The sequence below is a fragment of the Glycine soja genome, chromosome 2 (assembly GCF_004193775.1).
Source record: "Glycine soja cultivar W05 chromosome 2, ASM419377v2, whole genome shotgun sequence".
In the NCBI taxonomy this organism is placed as follows: Eukaryota; Viridiplantae; Streptophyta; class Magnoliopsida; order Fabales; family Fabaceae; genus Glycine; species Glycine soja.
This window is the reverse complement of record NC_041003.1, coordinates 45,943,315-45,965,639: the sequence shown is the minus strand read 5'-3', so window position 1 is coordinate 45,965,639 and position 22,325 is coordinate 45,943,315. Positions and strand designations below refer to the sequence as shown.

The 22,325-nt window shown below is 32.4% G+C and overlaps 2 protein-coding genes and 1 pseudogene across 2 annotated transcripts; 2 read left to right on the top strand and 1 right to left on the bottom strand.

Annotated features, from left to right (window-relative positions):
- The first annotated feature begins 7,288 nt into the window (after positions 1-7,288).
- LOC114398558 (probable methyltransferase PMT11) lies at positions 7,289-12,074 on the top strand. Its single transcript, XM_028360746.1, has 9 exons — positions 7,289-8,037; positions 8,630-8,779; positions 8,875-9,145; positions 9,265-9,375; positions 9,518-9,677; positions 10,191-10,448; positions 10,538-10,660; positions 10,766-10,843; positions 11,391-12,074. Exons 1-9 carry the CDS (start codon positions 7,414-7,416, stop codon positions 11,590-11,592), a joined length of 1,977 nt encoding a protein of 658 aa, XP_028216547.1. The 5' UTR covers positions 7,289-7,413; the 3' UTR covers positions 11,593-12,074.
- A 1,407-nt stretch (positions 12,075-13,481) lies between these two features.
- Positions 13,482-16,037, top strand: LOC114398567 (annotated as a pseudogene).
- A 1,413-nt stretch (positions 16,038-17,450) lies between these two features.
- Positions 17,451-19,549, bottom strand: LOC114398573 (protein phosphatase 2C 37-like). Its single transcript, XM_028360758.1, has 4 exons — positions 18,928-19,549; positions 18,520-18,834; positions 18,209-18,314; positions 17,451-18,104 (listed from the first exon to the last, which is right to left on the bottom strand). The coding sequence occupies exons 1-4, from the start codon at positions 19,390-19,392 to the stop codon at positions 17,767-17,769; spliced, it is 1,224 nt and encodes a 407-aa protein (XP_028216559.1). The 5' UTR covers positions 19,393-19,549; the 3' UTR covers positions 17,451-17,766.
- Between the last annotated feature and the right edge of the window lie 2,776 nt (positions 19,550-22,325).

Genomic DNA, 22,325 nt, shown 5'->3' with positions numbered 1-22,325 from the left:
GGGCCTTAAATTCTAGTGAGAATGACCAAACGGGAAGGCACAAAGCCTTGAAAATTAGTGATAAATTACTTATTCAATCATGAAATATAGACATCTTTGTATATTAAATACTATAATATTATTATTATTTTTCTTCTTCTTATTGTATCACTTATTATTATTGACTAAATTTTTTTTTTTCTTCTCAAATCTTAATTGTTCATATGTGAATGGTTGGAATATACTATAAAATTAGAAAAAAAGTTCAATAATTAACTTTGTTATTATTCTAATAATATTGATTAATTTCATCTTTCTCTATAATTATATAATTTTATGTACATATAATATTGCACAATACTCCGGAAAAAAAACACCAATATAATTTTATATACATAAATTATAATTATTTTTAATCATTAAATTTACTTAGAAATACATAAAAATCATTTTAATTTCTACATCAATCTTTATGCAATTCAGCAACTACACACTAGAATAGATTGTTAGTCTCAATACATACTTCTTCTAATTGATGATCCAATATTCACTATTTGTATTATGAACATTCGTTAAGACCTTTGGTTGCATTTGTAATGCAATGCTTAATTGTTTAGTGTTACACACAACTTTTATTCTATTATTTCTGTTAACTTTTCATTCACTCCCATGCACACGGGCACACTTGTCATGAAACACTAAAGCTGCTAACTTAATGCATGAGAGAAGGTACACCAACCCATTCATGTGATACCCCTCATGCCAATAGAACCTGACATTAATTTATTAACACTCCCTCAAAGCATTGAGTACATATATAAAAAAAATTGTAGTTAACAATAAGTAACTACTTGAAAAACTATTGAGAAAGCACAGAGGAATATGGAAACCCCACAAAAGAATAATAGTGTTGGATTCTTTCAGATGCCTCTACACTACCCAAGATACACACAAAAAGATTATCAGGACATGCCCGAGTGGAAGCTTGATCGACTCCTCAAGGAATATGGCTTGCCTACACATGGTGATTTGGCCTACAAAAGAGAGTTTGCTATGGGTGCTTTTCTTTGGCCTAAGTATTGAGCCAGCTTGCTGCATATAATGCAATAAGGTGTTTGAAGGCTTATCTATAAACAAGAAATTTCAATGTAGTTTATAAATACTACTTTATTCAACTAGTAAGGTATATTATTACTTGTGAGGTCTAAATTGGTTAATTCAATAAATTATTTCCTCACTACTCCACCTTTTGCACATAAGTTGATTTTCAACAAGTACTTTTTTGAGCCTTTTTGGTACATTGGCCTACATGAAGTTTATCCATGAAAATGAAGGGAAGCATTGCCTTCATAATAGGAAAAAAAAGTGTTAAAAACACTCAATCTTGTGGATATTTTTTATTGGTTAATTAGAATTCCTTTTTTTTTTAATTACACTCAATTAAAATAAGTATATCCATAAAAGTAATATTCCTGACATTTCTCACTAAGAAATTTTACTAAATCAGCATGCTTAAAATGAACGATGTTGTATGTCATGCCTAAACGAAGACGGTTTATGAATGATGTTGTATGACATAAGACAACTAATAAAATTATAAATGTACATGTGTGTGCGAGTGTGTGCACCTACAATGATAAATGAATAGTGATTGGTTTAAGATGAATTGAGAGATATCTTTTATTTATATATCGTTGCTACATGTTGTCAGACTGATGCCAAAAGTGAAGCATCCACCACCGTGGTCAATACTGATGCCAAAAACAAATATTGTTATTGAGCATCTCTTAATTTTTTCACTTCAAAGTTAACTTCTCTCCCTCTCTTTCCTTCATTCTCACACCACTTTCTTTTTTCTCTCTCATTCTCTTCTTTCATTGAAGTTTCCTCTCCAAGCTTCTTATCCAATACACTCTCTTGGTGGTGAAGCTTCTCTTTCCATGACTTATTCTCTAGTGGATGACGCCTCCTCTCACCTCTTCTCCTTTATCTTCCACTGTAACTCCATGACTGAAAATCACCATTGAAAGACCTTATTGAAGCTCAAAGATCTAGTCTCCATAAAAACTTCTCAAGCAAACTTTCATCAAAGGATGGTGAAGGTTTTACTTTGATTCACAATGAATTTATCTATGAACCAATGTGATATAATAAAGTGATTGTGTAGGATGAACTTTGAAGTTTGTGTATATTATGATGTCTACAATTTGAAGACACTGTAGTAGTGAATGTAAATATAAATTATCCCTATCCAACTACAATGTTTGAACTATCATATTATTCATAGTTTTTTTATTATGTCGCTTATAGTATTTTATCTTCATATTTCATATATTATATATTTTTTTATCTTTTTAATCTTTATTTTTAAAATAAATTTTAAAAATTTTATCCTTAAATTATCAATACTTTAGTTTATCATCTTTTATCTTTCAACTAAATTTCAATAATTTTCCCCTTAAATTACCAATAACTAAAAAATATGATATGTCCTACTTTAAATTATTGATTATAAGTTTAAAATAATTTATATATTCAAAAATATTATCATCAATTTTAATTATATAAAATTAAATACTTATCATGTATCATGATTCATGCATAGGCTTAAAATACTAATTATGAATATGTTATTATCTTCAAACTCAGTATATTCTATTTTATTTTAAGTTCTATCAAATTTTATTATTTTTAGAATATTATTTTTATAACATCACTGTAATCTTTAAATTTAAATCAAATTAATATTAATTTACATTTTTAAATAACTTTGATTTAATTTAAGTCTACTTTATTTTTATAATATTTTTGTATAATAAAGTGATTTTAATTTACTTATATTTGATTCTACTAATTCATTTATTTATTTTGTAGCTAATGATTGAGTCTGAAAAGAGTATTTGGTCCATAATAATCCTAACATAAAAATAAAATTTAAGACATCATTAATTAAAATTAACATTTAATTATTTTTATTGGTTTTAATGAATTAGTTATTTGCTTATTATAAAAAGGATCATATGAATTTATTTTGTTAAGAACTCAAATAATATATATATATATATATATATATATATATATATATATATATATTATTTTAATTTATTTTGGAAATAAATTTATTTCATCAATTATCTATATTTGATGATGTTAACTTTTTTTTTCTTGATCTATATTTAGTATGAGAAAAATTGAACCTAATAAAGACATATTCAACTTTAAATTCATCAAATGTTTCACCTTGATGAGTATATATTACTTAAATAATCAATATTGTATTTAATATAATATGATAGAAATAATTTTATTAATTTATTATTTACTTCTTTCATCTAAATGGGTTTCAAAAAAATCAAAATTCGAAAGATAGTAAATTTTGTTCTTATTTAGTTATAAAGCTTGTAATAAAATGTATATATAACTAAAAGGGGTCGGGATTGACTTTTCATAGATGTTATCTCTCTCTTGTAGAAATAACCTCGGGCCTATATGACATTATCAATCAACAAAAATACTTTAACATTCTACCTTTGTCATATATTCCATACATCACACTATAGATATCATATTCAGAGAATACAATTGACTTTCAAGATGTCTTGGTGGTGAAATGATAGACATGCGAGACTCAAAATCCCGTGCTAGAGAGCGTGGAGGTTCAAGTCCTATTCAAGACATAATATTAACATCTCTTATTGAATTGGAATAAGTTCGATAATGAATTACGAAATCTTGGTGATCTACTCTATCGAATGAATGGGTAATCTATTTTGAAATCATCCGCCCTGCACCCTCCCGAGCATATGCTTCAACAAGAATCACACCGAGGTATTGTTAGGAATTTGATTCATATTTTTTTGTGAAGAATCAAACGTTAAGGTTTGACTTAATCAATGACTTTGACGTGTACATGATAAGTTTATTAACAAAAAACATTTTATTTAATTCAGTGAGACAAATTCTAGTGGGGTATACAAGAAGGGATATGTGGCCCTCACACAAGGAAAACACAATAAAGAATAAGAGATGTTTTGTTGGACACTCACAAGTTACTCATCTTTTTATTTATTGTATTTTGTCTTTTCACTTTCAATTCAATATTAAACACGGGTGGATCTATCCAATGCACCAATCAAAACTCATGCATGTCTCTTATAAAATCATCTTACCTTATGCTGATAGTTGATAGTGTCTCCGTCACTTTTTTCCCTTTGTAGCTCTTTTAAATACCGAATACCAAAATTAAATATGAACGAGTTATTACAAATAAAGAGCTACATTGTCTTTTTTCATCTTTTGATTAAATTCTATATTGAATGTTTTTAAATTATAATAACTTCATATTATAAAAAATATTAAATAGAAAAGGTAACATTTAAATTTTTTTATTGTGTAATTCCTTGCCAAATGACTTTTAAACACTAATAAACACCAATCTTTTCCTATTTAACAAAATATATAAACAAAGTAAAAAGTAATTCATTTGTTATTTTTTTCCTACTTAACCAAAGAAAAAATAGTAGAAATTAAGTGATGTCATTAAAGCATCAAGGTTAGGCCTAGTTTTTTTGTAAGCCGACTCCAGATATAACTGTCATAACCTTTGTTAGTTTAACTTTGCAGTCTTATAAGAAAACATGCATTTTGAAAGGTTTTCCTTCCTCCTCTACTTCAAGTTGTATTAACCTTTGGTCCTTTTATCAGATGTTACTTTTACATTTAAATTATAGTGTTTATAGATTGGAATTCTATATCAGTTGTTTTTTCTTTGTCCTTATCAATTTTCATTATAATAACCAAACATTTCAATTTTGATTTATTTTGTGTGAGGGGATCTATTTGTGTCCACACCAACTCCTTTACTAAAATATATACTCTAGTCTAAATCTTTTTTCCCTTCATCAATTTTATATCAGAATCCACATCTTCATAATAATTAAATGTGTAACACTTTTATCAAACAGAGGATTATATCACAAAAAAGATGTTTATATTTAGTGTTTGATTGTTTTTCTCAACCTAATTTCTTTTAAAGAGAGTACTTGTGAAAAACTAAAAAAAATGAGAGAAGGAATTAATTGATTATAGAAAATTAAATTTAAATAGAAATGAAAATAGAAAAAATGTGATAATTTCGATCAAATTCTATAATTTTTAACATTTATTATTGATGAATTTATTCATAAAGAAAAAATGTTCTTTAAAATCAAGTATGAATAAATGATGCCGCTCTCTGAGGAAATCAATAAATAATACATTTTTTTAAAATGACATAAAATTCAAGAACCCACTTATAGTTGTTCATGTTGTATGACGTAAGACAACTAATAAAGTTATAGATGTGCATGTGTGTGCGAGTGCCTGCAAGTATAATGATAGATGAATAATAATTGGTTTAAGATGAATTGAGAGATATCTTTTATTTATATGGAGTTTCGCTTTCGTGCCCTTACAATGTTTTTTCAATTGATGTTGTTGTTCATCATTACACCCCATGTTGATACTTGTTGCCATACTGATGCCAAAAGCTAAGCATCCACCACCAATGTCAATACTAATGCCATAAACAAACAAATATTGTTATTGAACATCTCTTGTTTTTTTCACAAGGGATTGTGTAGGATGACTGTTGAATTTCGAACACATTATGATGTCTATAATTTGGAGACAAAAGAACATTGTTATGTCAATCCAAGTCATCTTGGGTATTCTTTAGATGAGATTTATAATCATACTTGAATTTATGTTGTACGAAGTCAAGTTAATTAGAGATGGAAAAAACATTGAGCAACGATGCCTAATTAAAACCTTTTATGATATCATAATTGGACGAATAATGTGAAAGATTTTCCCACTTATCTAACTTCCTTTTCATTTGGATAGATACCAGGCTAGAGATGCTACTTGGTTGATTAAAACTTGATGGATTTTAACCTCCTAAATTTATCAAAAAGTTGATTCTTTATTTTGAATGTCTAAAAAATTTAAGAAGAACCTAAGTACCACATTGATGAGAGCCTATTTATATTTATGATACATAATTTAAATGATGGCATAAGGTTATGTTGAATTTAAAATCACCAGGCAACTATGAAAATTATAGATGTGCATTCATATGTGTTTCTGCGTGCATGAAACCAATAAATACAATTTATTTTTTTTCTTCATATAATAAAATAGTGGTGAAGTTTCCTATTTCACTTCTTTCTCTTTCCACTCCACAATATATGTATAAATTAATTGAAGATAAGAGAACAAGTAAGGATATAATTGATAAAAGAACAAGGCTTAAATATATTTTTTATTATCAATAAATACTCAATTTATGTTTTTGCTCCCTAATAAATTTTTACTTTATTTTGAGTCTCTAGTAAAATAATAATTTTATCTTTGGTCCTTGATATTTTATTTTACTCTCTAATAAATTAATAAATTTTGTGTTTGTTTTTTAATAAATTAAAAAATTTTATTTTAGTTCCAACAAATCACAAATAAAAAATTATTAGGAAACAAACACAAAAGAAAATGTGTCAAAAGAAATAAAAGTGATGTAATAAATATTGTCATGTAAATGTTATTTTATTAAAGCAATTTCATAACTAAGTATTTTAATTTTGACAAATGTACTGTAAAAAAATATTTTTATACACAATTATTTAATTATATAAATTAAAATCACTTTATTGTACAAAAATATTATAAAAATAAATTGGACTTAAATTAAATCAAAATCATTTAAAAATTTAAAATTAATATTGAATTTGATTTGAATTTAAAGATTACAATGATGTTATAAAAATAATACTCTAAAATAATAAAATTTGATCTTAAAATAAAATAGAATATACTTTGATTTTGAAGATAATAACATATTCATATTAGGATTTTAAGTCTATGTATGAATCATGATATATGATAAGTATTTAATTTTATATAATTAAAATTGATGATAATATTTTTGAATATATAAATTATATATTAAATTTATAATAAATAATTTAAATTATGATATATCATAATTTTTAGTTATTGGTAATTTAAGGATAAAATTATTGAAATTTAATTTAAAGATAAGGATAAAAGATAATAAATTAAATTATTGATAATTTAAAGATAAAATTTTTAAAAATTATTTTAAAGATAAAGATTAAAAATGATAAATTAAAAAAAATATGAGTATAAAACACTATAAACTGTATAATAAAAAAATTATAAATAATGTGATAGTTGAATAAATGATATTTTCATAGTGAGAATCTATATTTAAATTGACTACAACTCTTTCACCATAAACAAATTTCACCTTTTTTCGTTCCCAGCCGCCCATTTATTATTGGTACTCTTATTGTTTATCATCACTATCAGTCTACCACACAATTTCATCACTTTCTTCTTCGAAACCATAGCGTTTCAGTTTATTCGAATCGAACCACCATGAAGGCCTCCGTCTCCAGCAATGCCGATTTCCTCAAGATGGGACTCTTCTTCCTCTTCGTCACTTTCTTTTTCGTGGGCAAACACTTCTCCGACAGCTCCTCCCAGCAGCTCATCTTCTTCTCCGCCACCACCGCCGCCACCACCACCACGTCCGCCGAGGTCACCATATCCCCCAACTTCAACCAATTCTTCAACGTCAACGCCCTAATCGAAGCCCAGACCCCCAAAACAAACCCCTCCCAACAACCTCCCCCTCCGCCGGAGCTTCTCGACACGATCAAGCGCTTCGGGATCCTCAACGACAACGGCACCATGTCCGACGACTTCGAGATCGGGCACTTCGAGGAAGGAGTACCGGAAGACTGGGGAAACGACACCGTCGTCGAGGATTCCGTCTCTTCTCCCAGAATCGCTGTGAGTAAGTTCGGGATCTGTCCGCGGAGCATGAGCGAGCATATACCGTGTTTGGACAACGCCGACGCCATTCGGAAACTCAAGTCGACGCAGAGAGGGGAGAATTTCGAGAGGCATTGTCCGGAACAGGGGAAACGACTCAATTGCTTGGTTCCGCGGCCTAAAGGATACCGTCCCCCTATTCCGTGGCCCAGAAGCCGCGATGAGGTACCAATTTCATCCATTGGGAACTAACTACTACTACTAATTTAGTGCGTCTTTGTTTGAATCACTTTATGTATTAACTACTGCTACTACTGCCAATGCTTTACTGTTTTTAATTTTACGTGTTTAATTTCCATGCATTGTCATCCTATAAACTTTAAACCATCATTTAAATCACCACTTATCTTATTTTAATTGGATTCTAATGTCAATCAATCAGAAAGCTTTTTATTGGGATTGCACTTTCCATTACTTTTTTAATGCTCTCCAATGATCTGCACAATTAACACTTTCTTTTCTTAGTTCCTTAAATAATGTATCAAGGGCACTCTCCATACAAATATTTTTTATTGGCACTATATAAATTAAACTCTTATTTTATATTCGATTTTTTGAGAAAGTTTTTGAAAAAACTAAAAGGATTATTTTCTATTAAAAAAAAAAAAAAGAGTGGTTCCTAGGCATGCACTTAAATAAGTAACATTTTTATGACTAAATTTTAGAATTTACTCGATTTTCTGTTTTGGTGGGGTGGGGATGCTAGTACATTGGTTTCTCAATGTAATGTTATTATTGTTATGTTTTGCTCTTGTAGGTTTGGTACAATAATGTTCCTCACCCTCGTCTTGTTGAAGATAAAGGGGGTCAAAACTGGATTACCAGAGGCAAGGATAAGTTTAGGTTTCCTGGGGGTGGTACGCAATTTATACATGGAGCAGATCAATACTTGGACCATATTTCTGAGGTTGGTATATATTATATGCTTTGGTTTTGCTTTTAAGGAAAGTGTAGGTGCATCTTCTTTGATGATTCTGGTGTTTTTATGTCATGGTTTTGTAGATGGTTCCTGATATTAAGTTTGGGCAAAATATAAGAGTTGCTCTTGATGTTGGCTGTGGTGTAGCTAGTTTTGGCGCATACTTGTTGTCTCGAAATGTCATAACCATGTCTGTTGCTCCCAAGGATGTTCATGAGAATCAGATCCAGTTTGCTCTTGAGCGTGGTGTGCCGGCAATGGTGGCTGCATTTTCAACTAGGTGTTTATTATATCCAAGTCAAGCTTTTGACTTGATACATTGTTCACGCTGTAGAATTAATTGGACTCGAGATGGTATGATCTCTAGCAGCTAATTGACCAGTGGGAGTGCATGTTGAATTTAGTTATAAGTTTTCTCCCTACTGAGAAAAATAATAGCTAGTTATTGTGTATGTTTTTTACTTGTGGTGCAGATGGTATTTTGCTGCTTGAAGTTAATAGGATGCTGAGGGCGGGAGGGTACTTTGTTTGGGCTGCCCAACCGGTTTATAAACACGAGGAAGTTTTAGAAGAACAATGGAAAGGTATCATTCAACTTGATTTCCATTCATAAATTAATTTAAGTTTTCAGCTGTAGTTAATAGGATTGCGCTTAGTTTTGTACCTTGGTATTAATGTTAACATTTTCTAACATGGTGTACCCTTCAAATTGTTTGTTATCTTCAGAGATGCTTAATCTTACTAATCGTCTATGCTGGAAGTTATTGAAAAAAGATGGGTATGTCGCAATATGGCAGAAACCTTCTGACAATAGCTGCTATCTAAACCGTGAGGCAGGAACTCAACCACCACTGTGTGACCCAAGTGATGACCTCGACAATGTTTGGTATTGTGTTCTGGCCTTCCTGATTTACAGATGATTATATGATTAATGCCATGACAGATTGATCATATGTAAATTTCCATACTATCATCATCTTATGCGGTAAAGCTTCTCAGATTAGGAACTACAATTTTTATTTTGGGTTATAGGGAAATAAATTGAAATTTTGTTTTGATGGTAAACTAAATATAGAGAAGACTTTGCACTAGCTAGAAGTTCATGATCAACAATTCACTGAGGCATTTATATGAATATTTTTTATTTATTTTCAATATATATTTCCTTTAAAATGTTTACCTTTTAGGTGAATTACCAAAGCATGCACTGAAATTAGGGACCCTTAACATTTTGCCCACCATTGAAAAATAAAACCTAATGATAAGTTATATCATTTTTAATAATTGAACAATTTGGGTCAAGCTTCAGGAATCATGATAGCTTATCATGCATCAGTGTTTTATCAAAAAATTACAAGCCCCAATATTGGTGATTTCATTATTTGCTTGATTGATTTAGGTATGTTAATCTAAAATCATGCATCTCTCAATTGCCTGAGAATGGATATGGAGCAAATGTTGCTCGATGGCCGGCACGCTTGCATACACCACCTGATAGGCTTCAAAGCATAAAATTTGATGCTTTCATATCCAGAAATGAGCTTTTTAGGGCAGAATCAAAATATTGGGGTGAGATAATAGGAGGCTATGTACGTGTTTTACGCTGGAAGAAGATGAGATTAAGAAATGTTATGGACATGAGAGCTGGTTTTGGAGGGTATTGTCTTTATCCTATTCCCTTTCTTGTTATAATATGAATTTGGGATTTTCTGATTAGTATTTTTAATATATTTGAGTGCTTTGCAGATTTGCAGCTGCATTGATTGATCAGAGTATGGACAGTTGGGTTATGAATGTGGTTCCTGTTAGTGGTCCAAATACCTTGCCTGTCATATATGACCGTGGGCTGATTGGAGTTATGCATGACTGGTATTTTATTGAGCTTATTTTATTAAACACATACTAAATGACCTGTACCAATATTTTGTGAACGTGTCAGAATGTTGTAATATTTCTCTATGATTTCTAATTCAGGTGTGAACCATTTGACACCTACCCGAGAACCTATGATTTACTGCATGCTGCAAATCTGCTTTCTGTTGAGAAGAAAAGGTACACTTTCTCCACTTGTCTCTCTTCTATCTTTTTCTGGGTAATTTTGTGTTTGCATTGATAAAAATGAAAAATGAGTGGTATATTTAAAATATGTCAGGTTGACCTGTGAGATGGCTCGACAGATTTTTACCTCTTTTTCTGTTCGTTCATTTTTGTTTTTGATCTGTTGTCCATAGGAATAGGAAGCATACCTCTACTCTACATATTATTTCTCTTAAGCAGAGTAAAATGGATTGAATATCCGATCTGTTACTCATCCTTCCTTGCCATAGTAATCTATTAAGCAGATACTGATGCCATTAAATTCAGACACTTATGCAGTTATGCCTTAGTAATATACATCTAAAATTTGTCCATCTACAAATAAGTTATATTTGTATTTTCATACTTCATTGTTCGTTTAGACCATGTATTATGACTCCATCTATGCTTATTGCACATAACTAACTTGTTCAAGCTTACTGTGTGTTTGGTTTTGTATGTTGTAACTTGTTGGTGCTTTTGCGGAAAATTATACTATTGTTGCATTTTTTTTTCTTGTCAGATGCAATTTGTCATCAATTATGCTTGAGATGGATCGAATACTAAGGCCTGGTGGACGGGCATACATCCGTGATACTCTTGCCATCATGGATGAGCTTATGGAGATTGGCAAGGCTATGGGCTGGCAAATGTCACTGCAAGATACAGCTGAGGGTCCTCGTGCAAGTTATAGGGTCTTGGTTTGTGATAAGCGCCTTCGTTAATGCAAACTCGCTCACTTGTTTTTTATCTCTTCAATGGGGAAATCAACAGAATAGGGTCACACTCATTTTAGAAGAGAAGAATAGGAGGACGATGCAAGTGTAAATATCACACTTTCTTGTTTTTGTCTGCTGGTTCTTGACATCAGATCGCCAGAGCAGATGGGGTAGGTATAGAGGGTGCATCATTTAACTTGTTTATAAAATCAATTTATTTGCATATCACAAAGTTTTTAGGCCGAACATCTGGCATATTTAAGTTAAACGGGCTTTCTCTGGATTTTGATATTATTATCAAAACGGGTAACTACTCTGTTTCTCACCATCTCTCGTGACTGGGGATTTCTCCATTTCACTCCTAGATCTGTTGAGTGTTTTTTTAACTTTATGAAAACTTGCTATGAAAATAAGCGTGGATAATCATAAATCCATGGCTTCTTATTTACTAGTTTGTTGTAACCAATCGTAATTTGTTTCATGCATTACTCACATCCTCATCGAATTGCATACTATGTACATGTTTGATTTTCTGTTAGTACTAGTTCCGATGCTTCCAGACGTCAAAGCAACTAGTTGCGTTGGCTAAACTCAGACATGCAAGTGATGCAACTTCATGATATGTTTTTTCTTTTTCTAGACAACAAAAGATTTTATTTCATGTTCTAAAAAAGAATTTTAAGGCCTAATTTAAAATCTTCTGAAAAAGTTTTTTTTTTTTTTTTTAAATATCCTAATGTAACACCAAAAAGATGGGCATTTATTCCTTTTTGTTGAAAAATACGCTATTTACAGAGTAAGTGTGGCAAGGCTTCACGATTTTCATTTATTACCAAAGGTGGGCGGGTTGCTTTTAAGTTTTTTAAAAATAAGGAGTATACTAGAAAGTAAAAAAAAATACTAGAAATATTTAAAATCATGAAAGAGGTATAATTTAATAAATTTAAATAGAATTTAAAAGAAAAAAATATTGTTCAGTGTAATATAAACATTTTTGTATTTAAATTGACTATTTCTTGTGAATGGAAATGGAAAAAAAATGATTAAGAAGAAAGATTTCATTAAAAATGATCAATTATATTTTTTTTTATGAAGATTAATCATCGTGAATATTTTACAATTATGACTTATACAATAGAGAAAAAATTAAAGGTACATGAAAAGGCTTAATACAATTAAGAAGAAATTATCAAGTGATTTTGGATCATTATGTTTTCCCTTACTATTTACATGCACCTAACTAAGTGTCGTTATTGTATTTAATAAATTATAGACAAACGTGTGTTGGACAATAGTTTTTTATTTTTTTAAAGGATCGGCTAAACATTAGTTGAAGTTATAAATAAATGATTTGAATAATTACTCATATGGTAAGACTCTTCTGGTGACTAAGATGTTAGACTAAGATAAGATGTATTAGTAAGATAAGAGTAATATATATTTTAATTCTATTCAATTTTAAGTACATCTCAGACAACAAATTAGATGATATTATTGTATTATGTTTTATATTTGACATGAACCAAAAACTATTTATCATATTTATTTATTTATTTATCACATTTTTAGTTTAAAATAATCATGTGTTTTATATAATACAATCTCGTCTGTATTTTTTAGAATAATTTGAGAATTTTGACTATTTACTTAATAAAAGAATAAAAGGCATTTATTTAAGACTGGAATACCAAAAGCAAACTGTTGTGGCAGAACTACAATTTATTTAGTATAAGTTTGTTTTGATTAGAACTGTTTTAGATAATAAATTATTTATTTTAACTACAACAATTCTTTAAAATAAATTATGTTATAATTGATAAAAAAAATCATTTTTTACAATTATTATTATTATTTATCTTTTAAAATTTTTCATGTTCCGATGCCCTGTTCAGCATTCTAGTTTAGTAGCAACAAAACACTTCGACGCCGCCTTCTTCGTTTTTCACTATCTTTCTCTCGCTCAGTGAGTTTAATCTTATACATTATGGTACACTCTCTGTACTACTTCTTCTACGCCGCTGACCCCCACTTTTCATTTTTGTTTTTGCAAAAAAAAAAATCTCTTTTTACTTAATTTCACTGTGTAGTACGGTACGGGTTGAATTTTCTGAGTTTTATCCATTTGTTTACATATAGCAGTAGAATTGAACGGCTGGGGGAGACGATCCTTTTTCTGATTACATTTCTTCCTTCTTCTTTTTAATTTAAGTTTGTTGATTAAATTTGCCAATTTTTCATACTTTATGTGCCAACCCAGGAGTAATGATTTTAGTTTTTTAAGCTTGAAACACTGAATTTGTGCTGATATTGTTTGGATGAGTAACATTTATCGCTTTTTCAAGTGTGAAACACTAATTTGTGTTGATATTGTTTAGGTGTTTAGTTGATGGTAGCGAATGCTTTTTGAGATGGACCTCATGCATTTTAGAAGTGAATTCTTGCCAACAACACTCAATCCATCTTCAACTTACCTTCAATTTTCTCCTCTTAAACCTTTTCAAAAAACCCTAAACCTAAAATTCCGATCACAGAAACGCTTTGCAGTTGTTTCATTCTCCCAAAGCCATAAACCAATTAGTGAATTCTCAATTTTGGGGCGGAATTCACGGTGCACAAGGGACCTCAGGTCTTACGCTGCTCGTAGCAAGAAGTCCGGTGGTGATGGCTCACCCAGCGGTCGAATTGAAGGCAATGCCGAGTTCTGGAGACGGTTGAAGCGCAATGACAGGGCAAGAAGCAAGAAGTATGCTGAAAAACCCGAAGGGAGGTGGAAACTATCCCGATAACTTCACTGAGGATGAGCTCCAACAAATTGGCCTTGGCTATGATCGAATGGTCCGGTTCATGGAGAAGGATGATCCAAATTTACGTCATCCGTATGATTGGTACAAGTATGGTCAATATGGACCTACTCTTGGCGTGGAGTTGTTGTTGGCGAGCCAGTTCGGGGTCGGTTCTCCGATGAGTGTGTGACAATAATCAGTGAAGTGAAGGACCATGAGGAGTGGGAGCAGATTGAACAAGGTGAAATGGCTGAAGAGTATGGGGAAAAATTGAAGCGGCCGGATCAAAGTAAATTAAAGTATTTTTGTGTATTTGTAAGGCACCCAAGATGGAAAATTTCAGAGCTTCCTTGGCAGCAATGGACGTTAGTTAGCGAAGTAGTACTTGAAGCTGGCAAGCAGAGATTAGATTAGTGGAATTTGATGGGCAGACTTGGGAACAAGGCTAGGTCATCGATAGGGCAATGTGCTGCATGGATGAGACCTGATATTGTATATGTGAAGAAGCCAGTCTTCCAGTGTAGGTTTGAGCCACAGGATGACTTTTTCAAGCCAATAATTCCATTTCTTAATCCTAAAACAGAACAGGATTTTCTTTTTGAGTTAGAGAATGATGATGGTAGTGTTGAGTTGTGTACTTATTTTGGTGGATTGTGTAAGATTGTGAAGGTAAATCAAAAGGCACTTGTCAATGATGTGGTGAATGCATATCAGAAATTGAGTGATGAGAAAATGTCAAAATGCTTGGAGTTTCTGTTGAATCATCCAGTGGAATTGTTACATCCATATACTAAAGAGTGGAAGGCTAAGTTGGATGAGATGGAGCTGGGTTGTGATGCTCCTGATGAAGAAGATGATGCTACTTTTGATGATCCCGACGAAACTGAGATTCTAGATTGGATTGAGGATGAAGGCAGTGATGGTGATGCTAACATTACTGATGAGGATGAGGATGAAGAGGATTTGATTGATGATTATGGTGACGAAGACCAAGATCTAGTCATGGACATGGAAGAAAGCAAAGACGGAAAATTTCATGCCATGGAAGAGGATACACTTTCAGATGAGGATGAGAAGGACTTTAACTGGAACGAGGAGTTTCAAAAGGCATTAAGTAGTGGAGAAGCAATGGAAAATCTGGCAAAGAAGACTCTTGAGTTCAATAAGAAGTTGAGTAAGAAGCAATTTATGATGAACAAAGAAGAGGAAGAAACAGCGCACTCAGTAGATGGAGATGAAACTGACTTGAGAGGCAAGCAAGCAAAGGTCAGTCAAGAAGAGTGGAAGTATATTGGGGTTGGTCCATGGAGAAAAAGGAATAAGAAGAGCAAAATTCCTCCAGAGCTATTTTTGCGAGCGGTTGTTAGACCATTCACTTACAGAAATCTTGTTAAAGAGATTGTTTTAACTAGGCATGCAATTTTGGATGGTGAAATTGGTGCATGAGTTTGAGACATCTTCCTTTTCCGTTGAGGCCATAGTATTGTGTACTTTTGTATGAGTGATTTTGACAAGTCTTTAGATGGTTCAGCATTATTCAATTCCCATCATGTTGTTAAAGTTGAGAAAATAGAGTAGACTGAAATATTTTCAGTGACTTTTCTTTATGCTTACCTAGTTGCTGAAAAGAATGAAGTATACAACATCAATTTTGGATTACTTGAAAAACTATTTCTATTTATTTGTACTTGTGTTTAGGTTAACCTCAATTTTCAATGCATAAGTACAATGAAAGCGCAGAAAACACTTCAGACTGGCACGGTTAGATGGGCACCAACATTCCCAAGTTGTGACTTGAAGGCTAACTTGTCCCTTAACTGAGTCGTTTAGCAATTTCATCTGATCCAAACGAAATGCCATGTGACTTTCTTGAAGCATTTTCCAATTTTCTTTTAAAGATCTTTCTCATGTACTCCTTTCATTCAGTTTTCCTCAAACGTTTCTGTTTAATTGTTATAACATCTTCGCTATGCACGGGGCATTTTGAGCAACCGTATAAATTCCAGCAATAGAATATAATAGCAGGAAGATGATTTATATAAACATGGACAAGTTCAGCATCAATATCTGTAACTGCCCGTTTGAATAGTTTGGTTTCTATGTTAAATATGCTCAGAGTCACAGTACTATAAAATCGCTAGGTCCTTCACATGGATTTCAAAGGTACCACATTGAAATTGGTCTACTACTTGAAATCTGTTATAAAAAAAAAAGCCATCATATTAATACAATCGTTTTCATCCTACTCGTTGTGCTCTAGCCCAATTGCTCACAATTTTTATGAACTGCAAGTGGTGATTCTCAATGCATAACTCTAAAAAAAGAACCAAAAGACCAACTATAATCATAGTTTGAAGATCTCAACTTCTTTCTTAATCCAAGTGATAGTCTTGTGGTTAGAACTGACGAGGTACCAAAGTCAGTCAAAATACAAAATGTAACTGGATCAACAAGACTGCTATTAAAATCTACATCTCTACTTGTAAGCAGATAATAAATGCAGAGGCAAGTTCAGATTATAGAAGCATCACAGTTAGTTATATTTGTGCAGAACGATGAGAGATGAATGTTTTTTATTCCATGTCAATCATTCGTAAATCGTAATTTCGTATGTATGGCTTGATTTTTCAACATTCTACAAAGCACAACCATTGCCAACAGCTTTATGAGTACTGAAATTGTTATTTTCAAAATATCAATTGATTGATGTTGAGTGTCAAAACGTAATATTATTAAACTATTCTGGTAGTAGTATAAGAGTAAAATGCCTTTTTTATATACCAAACAACGTTAATTTTTCTTTGTTAAATTAAAAGTAACTGAAATTTTATATAAATCTTGCCAAATAAAAACGCAAATTGAACCCATCACTATGTTATATGTAATTACTTTTATAAGTATCAATAGACGTATTTTTTATAACCATGGATGACAGACAAACCGTAATAGAAGTGTTAGGTTCTTAACATTCGGGTAAAGCCCCATATTTCATATTTTCTCATCCCCTTGAATGATCCCCCCACAGTAAAAACGTCCATCCCCTCCCTCTTAAATGGAAACCAAACAACAAAATTGGCGACATTATAGATCCAAGCTGATTTCAATTTCAATTATATATCTAATTACAACCAAAACAACGATGCCTCAAGAGCCTGATTTACCTCTTGGTTCACACACTACTCTTAAAATTTCCCAAGGTTCGTTGATAATATCCTGAAAATTACAAATTTCACCCTACTATTTTAATTACAATCACATGGAATCAGCACTACGTAAACACCCTTCATTTTTCTTCCCTTTTTTTGTCAATAACAAAATTCCACAAAATCAAAGGGTGTCCACGCACAGTTCCCATTTTAGGTTTGGGGCGGTTGATTAGCATTTTTTAAAAATTTAATTAATTAATTCCTTTTGTTGTTGCCATTGATTGGTCTCTCCACAAATCAACCACCACCACGCTAACATTGTCGGAGCTTTGCCTCACCAACGCCAATTTGGTCAGAAGAATGGAGGCGTCGGAGCACGACTTGTCGGAGCAGTCCACCGCCATCTCCTTCACCGGAGACGCCGGCTTCTGCGCGTTCAGACACATCCGCACCACCTTACATGCGGTGTCGTTCTGCACCGTGTCCCAAAGCCCATCGCTCCCTAGTATCAAACACTCATCCTTGTCACTCCGCTCCGTTACCGTTACCTCCGGTTCCGAAATTACATACGGTTTCAGATAATTGTCCCCTGCACAACACGACCACAACATTAATAATCCAGAACCGTCCACTCTGCTATAATACGCCGCGCGTGTATTTTAAAAGAAAAAAAAAAGTTTGTGGATTACTCACCTATGGCTCTGGACATAGCCAACACTCCAAGCACTCTAGGCCGGTCCCAATATATCACGCGCCCTCCCGCGGCTTGGATCCGAAGCAACTCGTCGGGCCGGTCCGGCTGCTCAAAACCAAAAACCGAACCAAAAAAGTTAGTGCACATGACCACACAAACGAACCAACTTTTTATCCTCCACTACCCGTTAGTGGAGCCACCACAATCAACCCAAATCATTCGCGCGTGTCAAGAACGCGCCAACCATATCAATTCAGATCCCAAACCTATAAACAAAAGAAATAAGAAAACTCTTAATTATTATTATTACCTTGTGATCGTCGGAGAGTGGGACGGCTACCTTGTTGCGACAAAGCACGGCGCGTGAATCGCCGCAGTTGGCGACGATGATTTTCTCTGGCGTGACGACGGCGACGACAGCGGTGGAGCCTACGGCGTCGCAGTGCGGGGTTTGAAGCTCGCACCTGCAATTTGGAGTCTCGTTGTTCTGGCTCCACCTGAGAACCTCTTCGTCCATGCGCGCGAAACACTTCTTCATCGTTGATTCCCATTCCAAATTCTCCTTCGCTTTGTGAATCTCTTCCTTCACTATTTCGTGTAACCTCTCCTTACACATAGTCGCCACCTATAGAAAGAAGAAAAAAAAAACTAATTAAAAAACCAGATCGGAGTAAAATAAAAGGATTAGTAATTTGAATTTATAATTCAATTTATTTACATGTGAGCATCCGTGGCCGTCGAAGACAGCGAAGAAATGAAACTCTTTCTTATCATCTTGAGATAAATTTTCCTGGCAAAACGATGGACGGACCGAAACGGCGTCTTCCATGTCTCTCCGCCTTCCACAAACGGACGTTACCCCATACCTCAGACACCCCTCGTAAACTGTTGGACTTGTCGAGTCCAACGTAAGAATCTTGGAAGAACGATTCCGAACAGCCTTAGCTACCTTCGATTTGGAACTCTGAACCGCGTTTTCGCACTCCCTTGCGGAAGAAACGCACCGATCCAGCTTCTGGCGCTTCCGGCTGTTCTCCGGCGCCGGGACTGACACGTCAGCAGCTATGTATCTCAAAGGCAAAAGGTCCAAACTCCGGCGAGCGGAGGGGCGCGAGGTGGGTTCGATTGAAGAGGAAGAAGTCTCTCCGGATTCTCCAACAACTCCACAGCAAATTCCAGCCATTCCAAATTAAAAAACTATTAATTGTATAAATCCTTGAACTCTTTGAGGGCGGCGAAAAGGGCAAAAAAAGAAAATTGAAAAGCAAGTGGGGAACGGTTCTGAGGGTGTTAGTAGTATATGAGATGAAACGCAGGATCGGTTGAAATGGCGTTGGAGGAGAAGCTTTTGAAGAGGGGCAACGGGGCAGTCACCTGGGGGCCACACAACCTGCCCGTCACCGTCACGGGCACCACCCGACATATACAGTTGGAATGACGTCGAACCATTTAATACCCAGATGCAATCCCAGCCCTTCATCGTACCGCTCCCAACCTATGATTCTGGCACGTGGGTACCTTCTTTTCTGATCCAACACGTGGACCAATCGGAAGGACGCACGGTAGGTCGAAACTTGTTCCTTTTCTGACACGCATGTGGTCCTTTACCAACACTCTCTCTCTCTCACCCGCTCAATATTTTTTCCTTCGCGTTTTTATTTTATTTTTTTATCTTTTCACTCTGACACCAACCGGAGGATTCTAGCACGTGGCGACATCGTAGAATACGAGATTCTTGTCTGATTCTGATCTCCCATCGTTGACGGCTCGCAAACAAAAAGACTCAAATATCAATCTCGTTTTTAAGCCAAAAGGCAATACGTGGATTTTCTTTTCAAATCCTTTTTATTTGGAATTTTTATTATGAAACATGTCTACCGCATTCAATGATATTATTAGGAAGGTTAGCGACACTTTATTTATCTGACACTTTTTTTTAATATTTTATTTATCGTTAATTAAAAATTATTAATTTGAGTAAGTTTTACTTTTCATTGAATATAAATTGAAAGAGAAAATTATTATAAAAAAAATATTTCACTACTTTCTTTGTCTTTTATTTCTAGAAGATGAAAATAAATATCTCTTAAACTAATACATTTTCTATTTTTACCATCTCATCTTTTATTTACTTTTTCTATTCTACCAAATAAATCTTAACAAAAAAAATTCTTTTAATCATATTTTTTCAATCATAAAATCTAAATTATTTTTTCTAATATAGACTATAGGTATTTTCATTAAAAATAATCTCACTCTAGCATGTAGGAGCAAAATAAGTGATAAAATTTTCTCATCAAATATTTGACATAGTTATGTATCTAAAAATTAATTCAAAACTTTTGATTAAACTTGAAAATTCTTACTACCATGACAATCAATGATACAAAATTTAAATTCAAAATCTTTCTTAAAATATTTAACCTCATTTCCTTTCATATGGATATAATATGACAAAATATTTTACAAGTTTATGTGTTGTTATTTGATTAGAATTAGAGCTTTAACTCAATAGTATGCATAATTTTTAATAAAAAAAATCATAATAAAACTCTTAAAACTTAAAAACTTAAAACAAGTTAATATTGGTAATTTTTTAATACACTCTCCTATCTTGTTTAAATATACTCCCAAATAATTTATAATATAAACTTCTCTCTTTTAATTCTTTAACCAGTATTTATACACCACTAATTAATAATATCTTGATAAATAATACCCTTGATAAATTAAGGAGTTACAATTGTAACAAAAAGATGAGTTAAGTCTTGGTTTGGTTGTAAAGAAGATATTACTATTTAGAGATAAAATTTCAGAAGATAATATGAATCTGATAATTTTGTTTCTATGACATTATTTGAATTTATTCTTTTCATGAAACTCATTGAAGAGCGTGAGAAGAAGGGACAAAAGTGGTGAATGTGTGTGGTGTGTAGAGGGTTGGGTTTGAAAGTTTGAAGGGGTGAGAGAGAGAGAAAGAGCGCTGTTGGGTCTACTAGTGCTGGCTACCTGCTGGTTCCGATTGTCCAATGAAAAGGACGTACGTAAGAGTGGGGATTAGAAGACGTGTAGGATGGCATGTCAAAGGTGATTGTCGCTTGCGCCAATATGCTTACGGGACGCGTGGCCACTATCTACGTGGAGCTCAATGGCCCCTCCACCCTCCTTTCTTCTACTACTTCATCCACGCCACCTTCCCCCTCACAAATGCCTAATTACTCCCTCTCTCCCAATCTCATTTCATATCTTTCTTTTAAATAATCCACACACCTAATTCATTATGATTAATAGTTTTTAAACTTTTACAATATTTCTAGAATGAAAAGTGTTTTTTTACTAGTTTTTTATTTTTATTTTTATAAAATATTTAAATATTTATAAAAAAAGTAATATTATTTATTAAATATATTGTTTTCATAACAGAATAATTTTATTTGACTAAAATACCTTCATCCACTCCACTGCATTAAACAGTTATGACTATATATTTACCAATGTAATTACTATTTCTTATGGATATTATTAAAAGGAGTAATTAATATTTGGTTAAACGAGAGATTTGATGTTTATAGTTTCATGATTTATATCTTTTAGTTTTTAGAGTTTGGAATTGATTTTTTTAGTTCTTATAATTTAGATTTTAATTTTTTTTTAGTCCTATAATTTATATTTTAATTACCTTTTAGTTCTTATTATAAAAAAATATATAAAAATAATTAACTACAAATTAGTTATAAATTATCAACTATTTTTTATTACAAATTATCTTGCGATAAATTAGCTATGAATTACTTGCTAATTTTTGTAGTTAATTATAATTGATAGTATTACTCATATTTTGATAATAATGACTAAAAATGAATTAAAATATAAAGTATAGGAATTAAAAAGATCACTTTTAAACTAAAAGGACTAAATGATATTTAAAAGGCAAATTATAAGGACTAAAAACCTACTTTCAAATTACAAGAACTAAAAGATAAATAAAATATAAATTAAGAGACTTAAAAAAACCAATTTAAAACTATAAGAATTAAAAGGTACAAATGATGAAATTATAAGGATCAAATAAGTAGAATGATTAGTAATGATAACACTTTGGTGTGCGACACCATT

What these genes read in the sequence shown, in the direction of transcription:
- LOC114398573 (XM_028360758.1), bottom strand. Translation starts at nt 19,392, where the DNA reads ATGGCTGGAATTTGCTGTGGAGTTGTTGGAGAATCCGGAGAGACTTCT. An exon ending in ACGGCCACGGATGCTCACAT is followed by an intron (nt 18,835 to 18,927) that starts GTAAATAAATTG and finishes TTCTTTCTATAG; the next exon opens with GTGGCGACTATGTGTAAGGA. An exon ending in CACTCTCCGACGATCACAAG is followed by an intron (nt 18,315 to 18,519) that starts GTAATAATAATA and finishes GGTTTTGAGCAG; the next exon opens with CCGGACCGGCCCGACGAGTT.
- LOC114398558 (XM_028360746.1), top strand. Translation starts at nt 7,414, where the DNA reads ATGAAGGCCTCCGTCTCCAGCAATGCCGATTTCCTCAAGATGGGACTC. An exon ending in ACTTGGACCATATTTCTGAG is followed by an intron (nt 8,780 to 8,874) that starts GTTGGTATATAT and finishes ATGGTTTTGTAG; the next exon opens with ATGGTTCCTGATATTAAGTT. An exon ending in ATGAGAGCTGGTTTTGGAGG is followed by an intron (nt 10,449 to 10,537) that starts GTATTGTCTTTA and finishes AGTGCTTTGCAG; the next exon opens with ATTTGCAGCTGCATTGATTG.